Genomic DNA, 18,320 nt, shown 5'->3' with positions numbered 1-18,320 from the left:
GCGTTGCGGGCGGGAGGCACCACCAACCGCAACCAACGACGACCAAACGATCTCGACTTTCAAGCTCGTGCTTCACCGCGAACCCGCCCCGCCAGCTCTAATCCGAAAGGCAATAAACACACCGCCCACTAAATAAAAGAAAAACAACCTTGGCAATGGCGGATGCGGCGTTCAAGCCCGAGCGGGACTACTCCAAGGAGGCAGACACCCAGATTCCCGAGGCCGAGAAGCTTGCAAAGGTATGCGAGCTATTGTAATTTGTGGAGGGTCTTGTTCTAACCTCTAGATAGACAGACATCCATGCCGCCATCGAAAAGCTTTCGGTCCTCGAGAAGCAGACGCGCCAGGTAACACCCACCTGTCCCGCGTCCCCCGCTCCCCGCTAACCAACGCCGCCCAACAGGCCTCCGACCTCGCATCTACATCACGAATCCTCGTCGCCATCGTCACCATCTGCAAAAATGCCGGCGATTGGAGTCTCCTCAGCGACCAGACCTTGGTGCTCTCCAAGAAGCACAGCCAGCTTAAACAGGCCATCACCAAGATGGTCCAGACAGTCGTGGGCTTCCTGGACCAGACACCGAGCATGGAAACCAAGCTGTCCGTGATCGAGACTCTCCGCACAGTCACCGAGGGCAAGATCTTCGTCGAAGTCGAGCGGGCTCGTGTTACCAAGATCCTTTCCGACATCAAGAAGAAGAAGGGCGACCTCAAGGGGGCGGCCGAGACCCTCTGTGAACTCCAAGTCGAGACATTTGGCTCCATGGACCGCCGCGAAAAGACCGAGTTTATTTTGGCGCAGGTGGCACTCTGCATCGAGAATGGGGATTGGACACAGGCCGGCATCCTCAGCCGCAAGATCAGCACCCGATACCTAGCCCGGAAACCCAAGAAGACACCAGAGCAGCTCGAGAAGGAGAAGAAGGAGCGTGAGAAGAAGGGCAAGACGGAGGAGGAGTCTGAGAAGGAGGATGATGTCACAGACCTCAAGCTGCGCTACTACAGGCAACAGATCCAGCTCTCCCAGCACGAGGCCAAGTACCTCGACGTGTGCAAGCATTACAGACAAGTATTGGACACCGAGTCGGTTGAGGAAGACCCCGTCAAGCTTCGCTTCGTAAGCACACCAATCCCTCGACTCACCAGCTCGTTACTAACTCTACAATAGGTGCTGCAGAGAATCATCTACTTCATCATCCTAGCACCCCACGACAATGAGCAACACGATCTGCTCCACAGAATCCACAAGGACACGCGGAATTCCACAGTGCCCGAGGATGCGGAGCTCTTGAAACTGTTCACCGTCCACGAGCTCATGCGCTGGCCCGAGGTCGCCCGCGTGTTCGGCCCGCATTTGACCGACACCGACGTCTTCGACGAGGACGCCGACGACTCGGACGACCCGAAGGCCCACGAGCGGTGGCAGGACCTGCGCAAGCGCGTCATCGAGCACAACGTGCGCGTCATCGCCAAGTACTACACACGCATCCAGATGGGCCGTCTCACCCAGCTGCTCGACCTGACGGAGGACGAAACGGAGAAGTACATTAGCGAGCTGGTGACGGCCAAGACGGTCTACGCCAAGATCGATCGCCCGGCCCGCATCGTCAGCTTCGCCAAGCCGCGGGACGCCGACGACATCCTCAACGAGTGGAGCTTCAACATGAAGAGCCTGCTCGGCCTGCTCGAGAGGATCGACCACCTCATCACCAAAGAGGAGATGATGGCGAGGATCCAGCCGGGCGTCAAGACCAAGAAGGGCAAGGAATCCAAGCGGGCGCGTTAAAATAAGCAGCCCGAGCTCGCCAGGCAGGCGTCCGCCACTTCTAATCGAAGTATATGGTCACATAGACGACTGTACGAATATACATGATTTGGGATTGGCTGTTCAAATGCGTCCCATCGGATGCTACCCGTGCCAGCGATCTTGATGATAGTGAGCACCAGTAACCCGTGCGCCATGTTGCCGATGTGACACCCTTCCGAAGGCTTGCATTGCAGGCCCTATAATTCTTATTGCCTATTGGCCTCTTTAATCGTGAGCGATCTGCATGTTCGAGCGAGCTTGATGATCGGGCCGCGAGCCGAATGTCTTTTTCGTTCGGAGCTGCATAAGGTGAGACACGGCCTAACTGTGTCAAGCTTAAATCAAGGTGAGTGAAAACTGAACCTATCGCAAGGGAAGCCGTGTCTCCGGTTTAACTGCGCCATGGCGTGAGCCATACGAGTTGGCATGTCGGATTGCATGATCCAGTGTGGTGGATGAGGGAGATGTTTCGTGTAGCGGTGCAGCAGACTCAACAGCAAAAACGAAATGGAATCAGGTAATAAATATCCTCGATTACGCACCGTTATCTCAAGGCGTGACTGCATCACTCCGTCTCTTCCCTGATGTATCCGACTAACCTCACAACTTTTTTTTTTTTTCATGCCTCTACACCAGCAGGGATCGGACACGGTTGGCTTGAGTCTACTCGGTAGGTATGCTATGTAGCCAAAAATGGCCTCGAACCAACTTATGCTCGCTACATACGAACGTCCTAGATGCGTACAGTACATAGTACACACAGCAACGATACCTAACCATCAACAAACACACTAACTATTTCTTCTTCCCACCCCTCCCCTTCCCCCCCTTCTGCCCACCACCGCCACCACCACCCCCCTTCCCACCTCCCTTCCCCCCCGCAGCTGCACCCCCCATCGCACCCCCCGACATCATCACCGTCACCTTGCCAACCGGCACCACATTATACGCCTCCTCGACCTTCATCCCTTTAATCAGCGCGACCTCGCGCGGCCACATCTTATCATCGGCCGCGGCTTTCTCATCCACCGCCCCCTTCTTCCCGGCAGCCAAACGCCACCGCTCCACAATCTCTTTCACCGCCTTTCCCTTCTTGACATGCCCCGGCTGCAGCTTGGCCTTGTACTTGAGGCGGGCGAGCGCGTTCCACGGCGCACACACGGGGACCAGCTCGAGGATCTCGTCGCCGGGCAGCGGGGTGCCGACGAGGGCGTCGAGGGGCGCGAGCTCGGTGGCCGCGTCGGCGGCGGTGGCGGGCTCGTCGGGTAGTTGTAGGGAGGCGTCGCCGCCCTCCTCGAGCATCGCCCGGCGGACCTCCTCGTGCTCGGCGATCTGCTTGCGCGCGCGCTCTTGGGCCTGGCGGCGCCGCTCGGATGCTGCGGCGGCGTCGGCTTCGCGCTGGGCTTTCGCGGCCGCTTCGCTCTCGGCTTTTTCCCGTGCTGCGGCTACGCCGAGGAGCTTTTCCATTGCGGCGCGGTCTTCGTCGTCTTGGTGCTTGTATTTGGTGGCGATCTTTTTGGCTTTGCCGCGCTGGCCGCGCTTGGGGGGGCGGGCTTTTTGTTGGGGTTGTTGGGAGGAGGTGGACGGTGTTTCGGGGCGGGTTGAGGCGTGGGAGTCTTCTACTTCGGCCTCGGCTTCGGCCTCGCCGTCCTCTTCGTTCTCGTCTTCATCGGGGTTGGGTTGGCTCCCTCCTGCTTCTTCTTCCCCGGGCTCAGCTGCGACCGGAGCGTCTTGGTTAACATGGAGCTGCACTAAGTCGGCGGTTGGTGGCTCGGAATCCTGCTGTGGCGCGAGTTCCGGTTCTTCTTCACCCTCTTCTTCGCCCGCTGCCCCTGACTGCAGAGGGTTTTCTTTCTTGTCCCCATCCTCATCTCCCTCCTCGTCGCTACTTCCCATGATATCTTCTCCATCAGAGACAGCATCCGCCTCGGTGGCGGCACTCACAGAAGCCGCGCCAGTGGTGCTCGTGTCCACGTCATACAATCTATGTTTGCCGTGCCTAGCCTTGCTCTCTTCAGAGATCTTAAACATTAACCCAAAGCCAAGCATCAAGAGCGATGGGGGCAACAGGTTACGCTTCCCGCGGACCATGAAAGAACCGACAGGGAGGTACTCGCCAGACGGCGCCGACTTGGAGACTTGGTCGGCGTTCACCCACCAGGCGCCCATTGCCGCCTTCGAGTCCCACGCGCTGGAGCAGCACACAGACAGATTCCCAGCCTGGGCAAGTGTTGACGGTGGGATAGGGGCATCGGGCGTCTTGGGGTTGTTCTTGATGACGACGCTTGACGCGCCGTGCATGTCCGCATGGATATAGACGTCGCCTTTCCTAAGATAGCGCTTGTAGAGGATCTCGTTCTGCTGCGCGTCCCGACCGCCGAGCACAAGGTAACCGTCTGACGAGATAAACCAAGTAAACTTCTCGAACCACATTTGCTTCCTGATGGGCTGAAGTATGGGTTTCTCTTGCTTTAGTCCTTTCTTGAGATCCTCGGCAATCTTCTGCTCTGCGTTCTTGAGGGCGATCTCGGACCGTTGAACAGTCTTTTGTTGCTTATCGGCTGCTGTGCGCTTCTGGTCGTAGTACTCCCGGGCGTTATTCCACGGAGTGAGTTTTAGGTTGATGTCGATAGAGAGCCGCTTATCCGGCCCTTTGGATTTCTCTTCTGCGGCATCATCGGCCGTTTCTTCATCCGTGTCGTAGTCAAAGTCCATCTCACCACCCTCAGCCTCGCCTTCCTCTTCCTCCTCACCGAGGAGTAGCGTAATCACGCTTTCGTGGAGCTTCATCGGGAGTTTAATCATCTCGGCGACCGGATTGTGCTGTTTCTGCTCCCGCTCCACCAGCTTGTTAACATTTACCCAGTCCATCCCCTGCTGAAGCAGCCCGTTGATGGCGTCCATTGCTTCTTGGACCCGTTCAATATTGGCCTCGACGGCTGCGGCTTTGCGGAGGTTCAGCAATTGCACGTCTTGAAGTCCTTCAATCCGCTGGGCCTGGTCGCGACGAGCGGCCTCAAGCTTCCGCTTAGCGGTGATCTCGCGCTCCTGCAAGCGAGACTCGAGCCTTTGACCCTCGAGCGAAGAAAAGAAATCATCGACCGTCTTGTTGTAGCCGTCAAAAGACAATACCTGGCAATCCGGCATGTCCTCGAACTGCTTAGGCAAGAATGGCTGGAAATCCTCGTACAGCAGGTTCCGCGCCTTGCCTTTCTGTGCATCCTCTTCCTCCCCGCCCTCTTTAGCCAGTTCGGCCGCGTGTGGGTTGGGCTTCGCAATGATGTATCCCTTCGCAGTAGGCGAGCTCGTAACCTCGTCTAAAATTGACCGGGCCTTCTCCAGTGAACCAAACAGCGCGTCAAATAACGACTGGTCGTTCAGGATCTCGGCTGGCTTGGTGGCGGGGTTGAAGCCCGTGAGGCGAAAGACATGGTCAATAAGGACCGGAGGAAGCTCGGTTATGGTCGTGACGATGCCCCGTCTCAGGCCATCCGACCCCTTTTTCTTGGCCTTCTCGGTCACAGCTTGCGCTGTTACCGCCGTGAGGGCATCCCGAAGACGCTCTTTCGTCAAGGGAGGGACGCCGCCCAAGTTTTGCCGGTTCTCCAACGAATATGTCGAGCCCACTCGCTGGGGTTCCTGTCCCTTCCCCTCGGGGACAATCCGCAATAGCGCGAGGATCTTCAACTCGGCATCCGTCAAGATAACATTGCCGCCGGCGAAAAATTCGAGGTATAACCGATATGCTCCATCGCTGAACCGGAACTCGATGATGCGGTCTGTTCCGATTTGGGAAACCCCCGTCACGCGGCGTGTCTTGAGGAACTTGCGCAGGCGTGCGACGAAGGCGCTGGGAGCGGGAGCGGCAGCGCGGGCAAAATCGGTCAAGTGGCAGCGGAAGCCGGACTCGATGAGGACTTGCTGCCTGTTGTCCGGTTTGGCAAATTTGAGAAGGAGGATTTTGGAGTTGAGATCGTAGATATTCGCTAGGCGTAAAGAGACAAGTGCTTCGGCAAGCTCGTGTGCGACGACCTAGGTATAGGGCAAGAAGAGACTTGGGGTTAGTCGAGGCTCAACGAGGTAACTAACCACACACGTATTTGGGTTGCGGGGAAGTTACCTTGACGTCCAAGGACGAGAACCTCTGTTTCATATTGGGCGTATCCGTAGGCTGTCAGCAGTCTGTCACGAATTGTTCAAGGTAGACAGCAAGTCTGAGACAGCTCTAGGTACTGTGTAGTCAAGCTTCATGTCATGGCGGGGCAGCCTGGTGGTGTGTCGGCGACCCAAAAAGGGTAGGTGGGGTTCCGTTGCAGTTCTCGCCCCGCCGGAGCTTCCGGGACCCAAACAGGTTGGGCTCTCGCTTTGACATGCAGTGCAGTGCAGTGAGAGTGTGGTGGGCACCACAGCGAGAACCTGAGCCGGTTTGGTTGGTCACGTTGTTGAGGAATTCCGCCTCTGCTGCACTATTTTCTGAATGGCACCAAATATGTGATATGTGATGGCGAACATCAAACCGCCAAATCCGAACCCAATCGCGAGAGAATACATCGCTTGCATGGTCTCCATGGCGTCTGCAATGGATGGTTCCTTTCAATCAGGAATTGCGTTGGAAGAATGGAAAATGCCGTTGCGTTCTACTGTGTAGGTAGTGATGGAGTGATGGCGCTCCGCTTGTAATTCTGAGGATGGGAGGCGTGACAATTCCATGACATCCGCTGAAGTCCCAAACCTCCTCAACGCGCCAAGTTGCCTTTCTCATCTCACATCCACACCGCCTGGCTTGGCTAGTCAGTCATGCTCCGCACTCTGGACCTTCACTATTTACTGTGTAGCAGGACATCGCAATAATTCTCGGGGCAATTACGAGAGACACGGGATCAAGACCGCTCCAAGCCGTGGGCAGACCGGCAATGTCGAGTTCTGCCAGACCGGTTCTGCAACCACGTCAACTCGGGGGAAAATCCTGGCAATGTCCCAAGGTCGGACCCGTTTGCTCTCACATATCAACAAACGACACGGCACTCGGCAGCGCGTGGCGACAAGTCACATGCGAACAACCGGCGCCGAACAGCGATCGGCTCGGCGAATCGCCCGGTCTCTTCCGGCTGAGCAGTTGCCCATGGCAACGCGGAATGATGTGCTTCGCTAGGGTGGGGAACCGAAAAGCACCTCGGCACCTGTCGAGTGGGAAATCAGGCTGTTTGATGTCAGTCAGATGCCGGAACGAGGCCGAGACCGTGACGGTGTAACGTAAGGGTTTCTGATATGTTTCTGATGTCCCTTCGACCGCTTTACTTGGTGGTTAGCGCCCTTTGTTATTGACCCGGAGCTGAGAGTTATTTGGCAAGCGCTCAGACGGGCGGCTGGGGTTACTTCTGCGGCCTCAGTTCAACCACTCTTGGCCACATGGAGGTTGCGCCGACAACCCAATCGCAAGCGCCCACGAACTGTGAGGCCACGCAAAGGTCTTCCCGCCTTCTCCCAGCCTCTCCTCCGTTGAGGTGATGGCCAATTGAGGGCGCAAGCGCGGTGATCGACCATGCTGGCTCCCCAGCCCGCAGATTCTCTTGCTGCAGCAGGGATCTGACCGACCCCCCCAGCCCCCCATCATACGCTGTTTGCATGCCCGCGCTGCAGGAAATCCAAGATCGAGACCTCCAAGTGGTCTTGGCCAGCTGTGCGTTCAGCCTCCGCGTTTGATTAAAATTGCCAGGAGCTTCTCAGATCTGTCGCCAAAACAGAGCTTCCAAGTTCCGGGTGCTCGCATGGAGATCTGGCCCGTCAATTGGCGCAACCGACATTCATGCTCCCCATCAGCCGATCGTGGCTATCCCTCCCAAGGAGCGAAGCTAGAGGAGGTTGGAGACACGGATTGACCACCAGCCCACCCGCCGATGGGGCCGGCCAGCAGCGCAAATGCGCAATTGTGGATGAGCTTTTCAGCTCGCGACGGGAAAGCTGCTAGCTCGAATCGGCGAGACGCGATAACCTGGAAAAACGAGCAGGCTGGCAGGGAGGTTGGGGAAACACCCCCGCAGGAGGGAGCGAGGGAGCAAGGGTCGGCCTTGTGGGGCTCCGAAAACATCCGCTAGGCCAATTAAGGCCTCGATAAACAAGACATCGCCCCACATCATGTAAACAGACCATCTGAAGCTCCTGCCACACTGGGGATTTTGTGCCTTGGTTGGCGGCTGCCAATTGACCCCAGCCAGTGCGGCCACACAGTAATTCTCACGATCCCATTGGACTCCAGTCACGCTGCTTGGAACTCTCACTCTCCCCGCCAACCGGCGACGGGTTGGGAAAAGCGCCGCGGGAATGCGTATTTGAAGCGGCCTCTCTCGACCAGCCTGGCCCCGATCTTCTTCTCCTCCTTCTACACCTGCACACACCCCGTCCACTCACAACCAACCACAAATCCCAAAACTCCATCTTCTTTCCCTTGTCGGAATTCGATTGAAAAAGAAGACGGGTCCATCCACAGACCGCCTTCTCTCCTTTCACTCGACTTCTTTCCAGGAAAAGAAGCAAGAGTCATTCTTCTTGTCCACCTTTCGATAATCGGAAGGTTGAGGAGAAGACTGCCTCTCTGCGCATCAAGTCGCCAATCTGGACTTTGAAGCCCGTGTCCCGGTCCCTTTCAGCGTCTTCCCGTCATCGTACAGGGAGTCCGAGACCGCCACCCAAACCCACGTTCACGAAGAGGTTGAGATCAAACTCCCCCAGCTCGCCGGACGGGAAGGTCAACACTCTTCACTCCCACCCCAAGCACATCTTCCTCCCGCCGGAGAGGATCGCTTTAAAGAAGAAGAGGTCCGCATCACTCACGAGGAGCCACACCGCCGTCCCGGTACCCACAAGGAGTTTGTTTACCGCGAGGAGCACCACCACCACCACAAGTGAGTTGCATTTCTGTTCTGTTGGGCTTTCCCTGCCCTTGTTTTGTTTTTGTTTTGTTTTGGTCCACTTTGGTCTTAGTTTCCCCGCCTTTCTTTTTGACCGACTGGGGCCACCCATCCCCTGCTGAGCGCCTGCCAAGGCGGTCTGGCAGCCAGGGGGGGCTGGGTTGACCCAGGAACCGGATGACAGAAAAACACGAGATTCCCAGATAAACACTCGACCTCTTTCCTTTCCTTTCACTAACCATCCACTCCAACATCAGACCTCAGAAGTCCTACTCCGAGTCTCGCATCGAGTTCGATAACAAGCAGCACCGCCCTCACTCTGTCATCGACGTTGCCGAGAGCGAGTATCGTTCCCGCATCCAAGCCAACTACCACAAGGAACCTAGCGTAGTCGGCTCTACCGTCGACAGCTCCCGCTTCGGACACAGCCACAAGGCCCACAGCCACGTCGACGACTACACAGTTGACGTCCCTGTCACCAGCCCCGCCTACAAAGAGTCCGTCTACGTCACCGGTACCACCGTTGACGCACCTGCTCCTCGCTCTACCTACAAGAGCCAGGTAAACATCGTCGAAGAGACCGTAGACACTCCCCGTCACGACACTCAATCCAAGATGGGTTACTACGACGAGGACGGTAAGCATACACCCCCTCCCCTTTGTCCAGTCATGGGAAGCCCCATGACTAGTCACACACGCGAGTGTGCTCACGCCAACATCAGGCCACTACCACTCCTTCCGTCACGGATTGCACAAGTTAGCTGACCGCATTGCCCACCCTGAAGGCCATGACCGCGTTGAGGCCGATGTTCAGGCCCGCCGCCCCCGTGGCGCATCGTCGGAGGTCTCCCAGAACCCCAACACGGTGACCATCCCCTGCCACCACATCCGCCTCGGCGACATCCTCATCCTCCAGAGCCGCCCCTGCCAGGTCATCCGCATCTCGACCTCGGCTGCCACTGGCCAGCACCGCTACCTTGGTGTCGACCTCTTCACCAAGCAGCTCCATGAGGAGTCGTCGTTCGTCTCTAACCCGGCCCCCAGCGTCGTCGTCCAGACCATGGTCGGCCCGGTCTTCAAGCAGTACCGCGTCCTCGACATGCAGGATGGCGCCATCGTCGCCATGACCGAGACTGGCGATGTCAAGCAGAACCTGCCCGTCATTGACCAGAGCAGCCTCTGGGGCCGCCTCCAGAAGGCCTTTGAGTCCGGCCGCGGCAGCGTCCGTGTCCTGGTCGTCACTGACAACGGCCGCGAGATGGCCGTCGACATGAAGGTCGTCCACGGCTCGCGCCTCTAAGCGGGCTCCCCAGCCACCACACTGCATGTATTAGACTCGCATTTGGTACATTTGGAAATGGCGTGTATTTGGAAGACTGGACAAAGATTGGGTGGACACCTCGTTGGAAATAAGGTCGTCGGGAAGGAGATGAGGACTTCATGTCGCTAGTTTCACGTGTATATGATGACTGTAATGGATGGACTTTTATTGTTGGCCTTACTTGTTCCACGAGTGACATGAAACTGTGACTGCAACGCCTCGTTGCCCTTCTGTCTGCTCAACCTTTCTTTCCACGTGCACAACGACTCGAGTTCCACCTGTCTAGATATATAATCCCTTCATTTTTACTTAGTTTCTTCCGTATCACATCGAGCTGTCGCCATCCAGACCTCACTCAAACACGTTGGGACCTGGAAGAACCTTGTTCTGTATAAACCAACACACCCCATTTACGAACCACGCTCTTTATGGCCCCCCGCTTTACTCGGAACCACCGTTCTCTGTGATTGACACGACTTTCGCACTTGTTGCCTGAGTATTGGGGACTTGATATAGCTAGTATTCAATCCTTTCGCCTTCGGGTTAAACATATCTTCCTTAATTTGGTGTTTTCTGTTGTCGGACAACCTCTCAAACATGGGCTCGAGTCGGTCGACACCAGCAACCCCTAGTTTTATTATTCCATCAAGTGGGCCGGCAAACGCGGAATTCACCCATGGCTTAAACATGTCAACCGCACCCTGACCAAGCCAATCTTTGGAAGTTGGGCCTTGCCGGATCTCGCCGAGTTAATCCGGGCTTCTGGGTGACGCAGCATGGCTGGTGGACAAACCGGGGGGTCACGACATCGCCTGCGAGTGTTCCGGGGGGTGGGCAGAAGCAACCACACCGACGGTGGAACGTGAGAGTTGCTTGCCCAGAAGGCGCCGTGTATCGTTCTACGACAGCAAGGCATCCCAGCGCGTTGTGTGGTGAATAGCCGAGCAAGCCGCCATCGGCCCGCCTCTTGGTCTCTCGGGCGGGGAGACCTGCCTACCATCCGCTGCTTGTCCGACGGACCATGGAGAAATCACCCCAGCCGTCCGGCGGACCTCCACACCGAGCTCGACCTTCATATCGGGGAAACGTGACGGAAGCGCGTCCGGGAAAGAGGCTACTGCACACTCTGAACTTCCCACGTGTGGGAGGGTGTGAAGTTACGAGTCGCGGGCGGGCTACCGAAGGCCGAGGCCAATCGGACGTCTGGGCTCACCTCCATCTCAGAAATGGGATATGCGACGGGGGAGCTGAAGGCCAGAGCAACAGACCACTCAGAGGGCGACGGTAGAAGTGTCGAGTGGGTTGGGTATCTGGCCGTCGGTGCCCAATCTTTAAAAAAGGAGTGGTCTGCCACCCTACCTCAACCCGTTGCCGGGATGTCTATCGATATTGGATCGATGTGACACCCAATCCGGAAATGTCCAAAACAACGAACGGGACGAGGGAGATCACCAGACTGTGGCCACCGTCAGTTAACCAGGCGCGGTCCCGTGGATAGGGACTGTGATTACACCAGGGGAGGAGGAGGCCAAGAAAGCAGCCGGAGTTGGCGGATTGTGCGATTGTGCTAGGAAACTGCCGTGTGACAAGAGGCCCGCTTGCCACTGCCGCGCCGCTTGCTTGGAAATCCCGGATGTCGGATGCCATGCCTTGCTCAAAAGTCATCTCAAAACTGGAAAAGTGAAGTCACTCGCGATTAGTGGTGAGCGAGGAAAAGCTCGTGTTGGGCGATCACTTGGACCCTTATGGACCCCTACGCACTTCTTGCCTCTTAAAAAGCCTGTGTTGGTGATGTCTGCAGCTGGAATGTTCGGGATTGGCCTGTTTGCTGAGGAACATGTTCCATGGCAAAGGCTAACAATGTCTCATGGTTACTTGTAACATGCAGCCACCGAGCGATTCCCAATTAGGCACCGTTTTGGTAGGCCCGCAATGGCCCAAGCAGACGTCATCCTTCACCTTGGCGGGCGCGATGGCCACTGCCGCTGGGCGCAAAGCCGTCCTCGTGTTCAAATGGCCTTGCCGACTTAACCCAACTCCACGTCTGACGATCAACACATTCGGTCGAGGTCGGCGCTATGTCGGGGTGCGGTGCGTGGGAAAAGTCGGAGAAGCAAGGCCGGAATCAAAGAAGCCCGACGCAGCATCCCCGACGGCAGCCCGCATCCTTGCCTTCCCTGCATGCCGAACCTGGCGAGATCCCCGAGATAATAAGAGAATTGCCAAGGAGGTGTGCCTTGAGGAACACAGCCTTTCGGAAAGTGCATGGAATATTGGTATTCGTCGCTTGATGAACCGTTTCGTAGCCTTGCCTTCAATGTGGAGGAATCGAGAAACGGGAATGGTGGGTTGCTTCGTCAGGCAGACACGGATTCGGAGGGAAGCTGGCAAGGGATGGCAGGCACGAATGAGCTTGGGTTCGTCCGATGGAAGGCAAACATTGGGCAGAACACGCCGTCCCCACCATTCGAATTCCGTCGATTCCTTGGAAGGGAGAGACCCCGGAAAAGGCTCAGGTACATTTTTTCTGCCCCTCCTCGAACACACTTTCAAGGGCCGGCTCGACGACCCCGCGGCACACAACGATGTACTTGGTCCGACATCACTCTCACCTTATTCAGTCTCATCAGTCCAATCGCTACCAAAACCGCCTCGATACACTGCGTCACCGCGTGCCGAAAAGCTACCCAAGCCTTGCTTCCATATGTAGGTACCTACGCAGCGCACACAGTACATACAAAAAAAGTAATCATCCGGATTGGAGAGTGCAGCGGCAGAGCTTACACCCCGGTCTGCCCCGCCGAGCGTCATATCGAACCCCACCTGGGCACACCCCGAACAGAGAGAGACCCCTCCCCCTCTGACCAAGTACGCTGCGCCCCCGACAGGCAGGAAGACGCCCACACACACACACCACTTAACTGCCACTTTTCCCTCCCAAAAAAACACCGCTCCACGTGGACAGTCACCGCTCTTTCTCCCCAGCTCCCTCTCACCATTGAATCGGCGCAGTGTTGAGTCGATATCACCAGGACGTCACCAGGATATCCCCTCGGTTTTCCCTATCGCAACCAGCAGGCATTGTCACACTCGCAACCCCCAGTCACCTTTTCGGGTCGGTGCGATCCCGCCGCAGAGATGGCCGACCCTGCCCGCTACCGATACATGGACCCCGCGACGAGGCGCTCGCCTCCTCTCTACAACCCCGCCCGCTCCTCGATGCCCGTCACCGGCGGTGGCTATGGCTCTCTCTACAGCGGAGACCTCCATGCCATGTCAGCATCCCACCACGAGGGTTTATCCCGCCCCGCCGACGAGTATCGCACGAGCGCCGTCCCCGTTAGCGCCAACACATACGCCGTGAGGAAGGAGCCGCTCTCGAGGAGCACCAGTGTCAACGACGGCACCCGAGTCCACCGCGTCGTCGACCAGAATGTCAAACGGCCCATCATAGTTACTACGAAGCACCACTCGCCAGCCCCAAGATCGGGAAGCCCACCCCGCGATCCCTATCGATCGAGCGACGAGGGCCAGTACTACGCCCAGCCGGCTTCCTCCATACCCCGGAGCCGAGCCGTCGGTTACGTTCCCTCGAGCGCCAGTATCGACGACGACGAATACCGGCGATTAAAGGAAAGGACTCACCAGGATAGGCTGGGAAACCGCGGCGCCGACCCGCAACATCCTACACGTCCGGGGTCGCTCTACGCCGGACCTAACCATCGCACCAACACTTACAACGAGTTTGACGACGAAGGATACGAGTACACGAGGCCAAGCGACCTCGCGAGATACGATCTTGATCACGACCAGCGCCAGAGGACCCGCCGCGAGAGCCTCGATCGGTACTATCGCCCGACCGTCAGCATTAGCGCAGATCTCGCCCGCCCCTTCGATCAGACCGAGAGGCGAGTGCGAGGTCCACCGCCGGCAACTCGGGGTTTGGAGAAGATAGGCTGGACCCAGCCAGCCGGTGGTATTTATAATGGCGCCGGGTCGCATATGCCTCTTCCGCCGTCAGCAGGACCCCCCCCAATTCCTGAAGTGCGGCGTCCGTTGAACCTACTCGAGAACTCGGGAAGCCCTAGGGAAGAACACCGCGGTGGTCCACGCCCGCTGTCGATGATCCAAGACGACCCTAACCGACTTGGTCACCCCGATGATTACTACTACGACGACCCCCGCGACCAGAATTACTTCCAGGATGACCGCGTCACCGCTCGTGGCTTTGGGATTCTCGTCGATCCGAACGACGTCGACGACCATCGCCGGCCTCCCGAAAAGGCGTATCCTGACGAACGCCGTGAGCGCCGAGAGCCTCACAAACGCTACGAGGCCCACGAGTCGAGGAGGCGGCCGGACGATGACTTGGAAATCATCAAGCACGAGTACGACGACCGGGATCATAGGAGGCGCCGTGAGCACGACTACGTGGTTGACGAGGAAGGCGGGCGCGACAGGAAAGACCGAAGATCAGACGACGACGAACCCGAGAGCAAGAGAGACAAGGTTCGCGACAAGGCCGCAGCTGGTCTTGGTCTTGCCGCCGCTACCGTCGGCCTCAAGTCTGCCATGAAACGCAGGACCGACAAGGATGAGGACCCATCCCCGTCAAGGAGGCATGCAGACGAGGACGTCGATCGCAGGAGGCACGACGAGGCAGATTCTCGAGGCCGACCAAGCCGAAACGAGGATCTTCTTGGTGACGAGGATTTCGAGATCGTCGAGCACCCAAGGGACCGTGAGAAACCAAGGAACCTAGCAGTGCCCGAACCCGAGGCCCGGGAATCCAAGAAGGATGACGATGCGGCAGCTCTGCCATCTCGAGACCGCTCCTCATCCGTAGACGATCAAGGAAAGACAAGGCCTCGCCGCCGTCTAAGGGCCTCGTCGTTCAACCCCAATGACACCGCCGCTCTCGCCGAGATGAAGGCGCGGCTAGCTAAGCTCAACGACGCCAAGAAAGCCGACGAAAAGGATGCGTCCCCAGCCAGGGACCCGTCTCCAGACCGTAAGCCGTCCCCGGTCGAGAAGCGCGAGGCCGACCCCGACGCCTCGGCCCCAGCGCCCAAGGAGGATGGCGGCGACGCCACCCCTCCGTCGCGAGACGAAAGACAAGTCCGGTTGGTGCCGCCGCCCAAGGACGCCATCCTAGACAAGAAGCCCATCAAAGGCATCCTCAAACAACCAAAGGTGCAGTTCCCCGAAGAACCGAACCCCGTCCGCGAGGGCGTCGCCCCCCACAAGGACGACAAGTCCAAGAACAACGTGCCGACCGGCGCGCGCTGGACAAAGATCAGCCGCAAGATGGTCAACCCGGAGGCGCTCAAGATCGGCAAGGAGCGGTTCGAGGTCCGCGACGACTTTGTCATCGTCCTGCGGGTCCTCAGCAAGGAGGAGATCCAGGCTTACGCGGCAGCGACCGCCACCCTGAGAGGTAAAGTTTCCCGGCTTGATTTCCCCACAGGTTATCCAGATGCTAATGCGACCTGGCACAGAGCGCCGGAAGAAGGAGCTGGAGCGTGAAACGCGTGGCGAGGCCGAGTATGACGAGGACCGTGACCGCGGGCGTGAGACCGAGGACGAGGAGAGGAAGAAGCGGCATCGTCAGCACGAGCGGGAGAGGGATGACGAGAGGCGTGGTGGGAAGGACAAGGAGAGGGAGAAGGATACCAAGCACCGCCGTCATCGCATCGAAGGGGGTGACGAGGTCGATGACGCGAGACGGCATCATAGGTCGCACCGGGATTAAGGGTCTTCTCGAAAGGGTGGTTCCTTTTTGGCTGTGAAGAGCGGGGTACGAGCTATGATGTGATGTGATGATGGGCTGCTGTTTGTTTATATTGGCTGGTATTTGTTGGGCGTCGACGTCGAGCAGGGATCACCAAAAGCGAGGTTGGTTGTATGTATGTATGACGGATATGTTCTGATGTTTTAGCGGCCATGTTGGAGACGGCATTCTTGGTTGGGGTTTTGGGAGGAGTTGGGAAGATTAATCCATGGGCGTTCTTGTGCTGGTTGTGTTGTGTTGGTTGATGGCGGGAGACGATAGGGCACAGAGGAAAAGTTCGCTAGTTCGTTCCCATCTTCTAACTTCAACATACCTGGTGGTCGCCAGACTTTGGCAACATCTGTTTATTTGTTTGTTAGCTGCCGCGTTGAGACGATGGAGCTTGTTGGCGGCCGTCCCGTGATGTTGGTCTTGAAACTGCGTGTTGTTGTTGCTGAGCGGGGTTAGGGGCTCAACTTAACTTGATGCCGGTGGCGTAGAAGGGCCAGCCCAACATCGCCAGTTCATGGGTGGGTGTTTCTCCGTCTGCTCGTGAGTGCTCGTATGTGGGGGATGGGGGATGGGGAGCCAGTACATATCCATTCTCAATCAACTCCAGCACTTGGTCTCTCAGGAGCCCCTCGCTGCTGCATTGACTTGGCTTGTTAGAGTTCCGTCAGATCCATATCCAAGTGCTCGGATACCGAAACACCACTTTCCTTCCTTGTGTCTCAATCCCTGGCTCGGGTAGCTTGTATCTAGCTCACCTCCTGCACTGTAGGGAGGGGGCCTTGGTTCTTGGTTTCAAAACCCGAGCCTTCCTTAAACCAGGCGTAGCACTGAAGGGAACTGGAATTTGAGCTATGTTTGCCTCGTCGCCATTCTCTCGGTAGGCTCTGATGTTCCTCGTTGCTAGCGTCTGGTTGGGGTGAGAACACAAAGATAAGACAGAAATATATCTACACTTCAATTCTCTTTGATAATGTTCTTACTTTCCACACCAGTGTGTATTTTGTTTTATCCCTTCCTTTCGTTTCAACTTTACCACTCTCTTTTCCCCCACTTTCTCTTTTTTCTCCTCAATTTTCACTTCACTATCATTCCCGGTTTCCCCTTAGAACTTGACTTCCTCAAAAGTCTCATATCAACAAACAAACAAGCAACCAGACAAACAAATAAGCGTTAGGCTATAATAAAACTACCATTCAATATGTTTTACATGAAGCCGAGAGCCATTGTCATTCACAAGTCAGCCTGGGATCAAGAACTTGCAGAAACAGGGACATAGTCCCTGCACTCAGTCTATCATATTCGTACACTTCCTTCCTCTCGGATACTATAACAGGCAAGGGGCTGAGTATTCGGGGGTTTGTTGACTAGTTAGCCCCCCATCACCATAACCATCAAAGGAACATCCTTCCATGTCCGCGGCCTTGTTGTCTCAAACCCGGCCTCATCCCTTCCGGTGTCGCCCTGCGGCTCGCACCGAGCCGAGACACGCCCCAACACCAACATGCCTTGCCTTCTCGGACATGCTACGAGAAGGGGATGTCTTCCCGCACGAATGTTTCATGGAATAATTAGTTATGGTTATTGAACACCGAAAAGCCTCGGGCTGCGAGCCCAGAGCCTGATCTCAAAACACTCGCACCAGGCCCAAGCGGACGGAGGGTATTCGAAGAAGGCTTGGGCACTCGACTCGGCGGGTTTTGGACAGATTGGCATAAATGAGTCTCACAAAATATGCCACCTCGGCCCAATTCCACGCAAGCCCGATATACATGACACAGGACGCGGACGGGCTGATATCACGATCACACGGGACGACGTTCAAGCGAGCCCCGGCAATACACCCGGCGGCCGCGCAGGGACAAGGGCAAGACAAGCAGCAGTGCCGACTTGGCCTGGACCCTGTTTCCCCGCGCCTTGCTCACCGAGGTGAGCAAACAGAAAAACAGGCATGTTGGGAGGAGAGGAGAGGGAGGGGGGGTCGGGAACCAAGCATTGAGCAGCCCGCCCCCCTCCCCCCGGTCTCCATGCGGCGGGGACCGGCAAGCAACCCCCATCTCACCCACCCCTGACTGCTGCATGAGACACATGCACCGTTTGCTTGACGACTGCCCAACCACCACATGTCCGCAACGCCATCTGAATGTAAAAACAGGGAAGTGAAGGGGGGAGGAGGCAACCGATTCGACGTTCTCTCCCTTCGGGCGAAAAGACCGACGCCGGAGCCGTTGAGTCCGTATCTGAGGCGGCCATGGCCGATTCTTTCCGTTCTGGGCCTGTCATCAGTCCACAGTTGTCGGGTCCTTCTAGGTGAGGCGGCGGCACAGCCCTTCGAGAAATGAGACGACCAACGCGCGCGACGACGACCGTGCGGCGCTGACATGCCATCAAACCAACTTGCTCAAATAACCGTTTTTTTGACAGTTGACGGTCTGGAGCGCGGCGCAGTTCTCACTGTGGAATCTGCCCGTGTCGATCGAAGAGGAACATCAGCCCACCACATGA

General features: G+C 57.0%; 4 protein-coding genes across 4 annotated transcripts; 3 read left to right on the top strand and 1 right to left on the bottom strand.

The window, feature by feature from the left end:
* On the top strand, positions 1 to 1,894 carry B0H64DRAFT_385281 (PCI domain-containing protein). The gene is made up of 4 exons (XM_062803062.1): positions 1 to 239; positions 291 to 347; positions 404 to 1,117; positions 1,169 to 1,894. The coding sequence occupies exons 1-4, from the start codon at positions 156 to 158 to the stop codon at positions 1,784 to 1,786; spliced, it is 1,473 nt and encodes a 490-aa protein (XP_062662003.1). The 5' UTR covers positions 1 to 155; the 3' UTR covers positions 1,787 to 1,894.
* Positions 1,895 to 2,638: 744 nt separating this feature from the next.
* Positions 2,639 to 6,031, bottom strand: B0H64DRAFT_335887 (uncharacterized protein; the record flags this gene model as incomplete). The annotated part of the gene is made up of 2 exons (XM_062801136.1): positions 5,928 to 6,031; positions 2,639 to 5,839 (listed from the first exon to the last, which is right to left on the bottom strand). Coding segments are annotated over exons 1-2 (3,234 nt in total), but the record flags the coding sequence as incomplete, so codon positions are not given.
* A 1,185-nt stretch (positions 6,032 to 7,216) lies between these two features.
* On the top strand, positions 7,217 to 10,015 carry B0H64DRAFT_438944 (uncharacterized protein; the record flags this gene model as incomplete). The annotated part of the gene is made up of 4 exons (XM_062806389.1): positions 7,217 to 7,259; positions 8,412 to 8,709; positions 8,973 to 9,352; positions 9,438 to 10,015. The coding sequence occupies 4 exons, from the start codon at positions 7,217 to 7,219 to the stop codon at positions 10,013 to 10,015; spliced, it is 1,299 nt and encodes a 432-aa protein (XP_062662001.1).
* A 3,045-nt stretch (positions 10,016 to 13,060) lies between these two features.
* On the top strand, positions 13,061 to 15,912 carry B0H64DRAFT_76371 (uncharacterized protein). The gene is made up of 2 exons (XM_062808727.1): positions 13,061 to 15,473; positions 15,535 to 15,912. The coding sequence occupies exons 1-2, from the start codon at positions 13,175 to 13,177 to the stop codon at positions 15,786 to 15,788; spliced, it is 2,553 nt and encodes an 850-aa protein (XP_062662000.1). The 5' UTR covers positions 13,061 to 13,174; the 3' UTR covers positions 15,789 to 15,912.
* Positions 15,913 to 18,320: the final 2,408 nt, after the last annotated feature.

The sequence above is a fragment of the Chaetomium fimeti genome (genome assembly GCF_033439085.1).
Source record: "Chaetomium fimeti strain CBS 168.71 chromosome Unknown B0H64scaffold_2, whole genome shotgun sequence".
NCBI lineage: Eukaryota > Fungi > Ascomycota > Sordariomycetes > Sordariales > Chaetomiaceae > Chaetomium > Chaetomium fimeti.
Note: the sequence above shows the minus strand (reverse complement) of the source record. Positions and strands in the feature narration are given on the sequence as shown.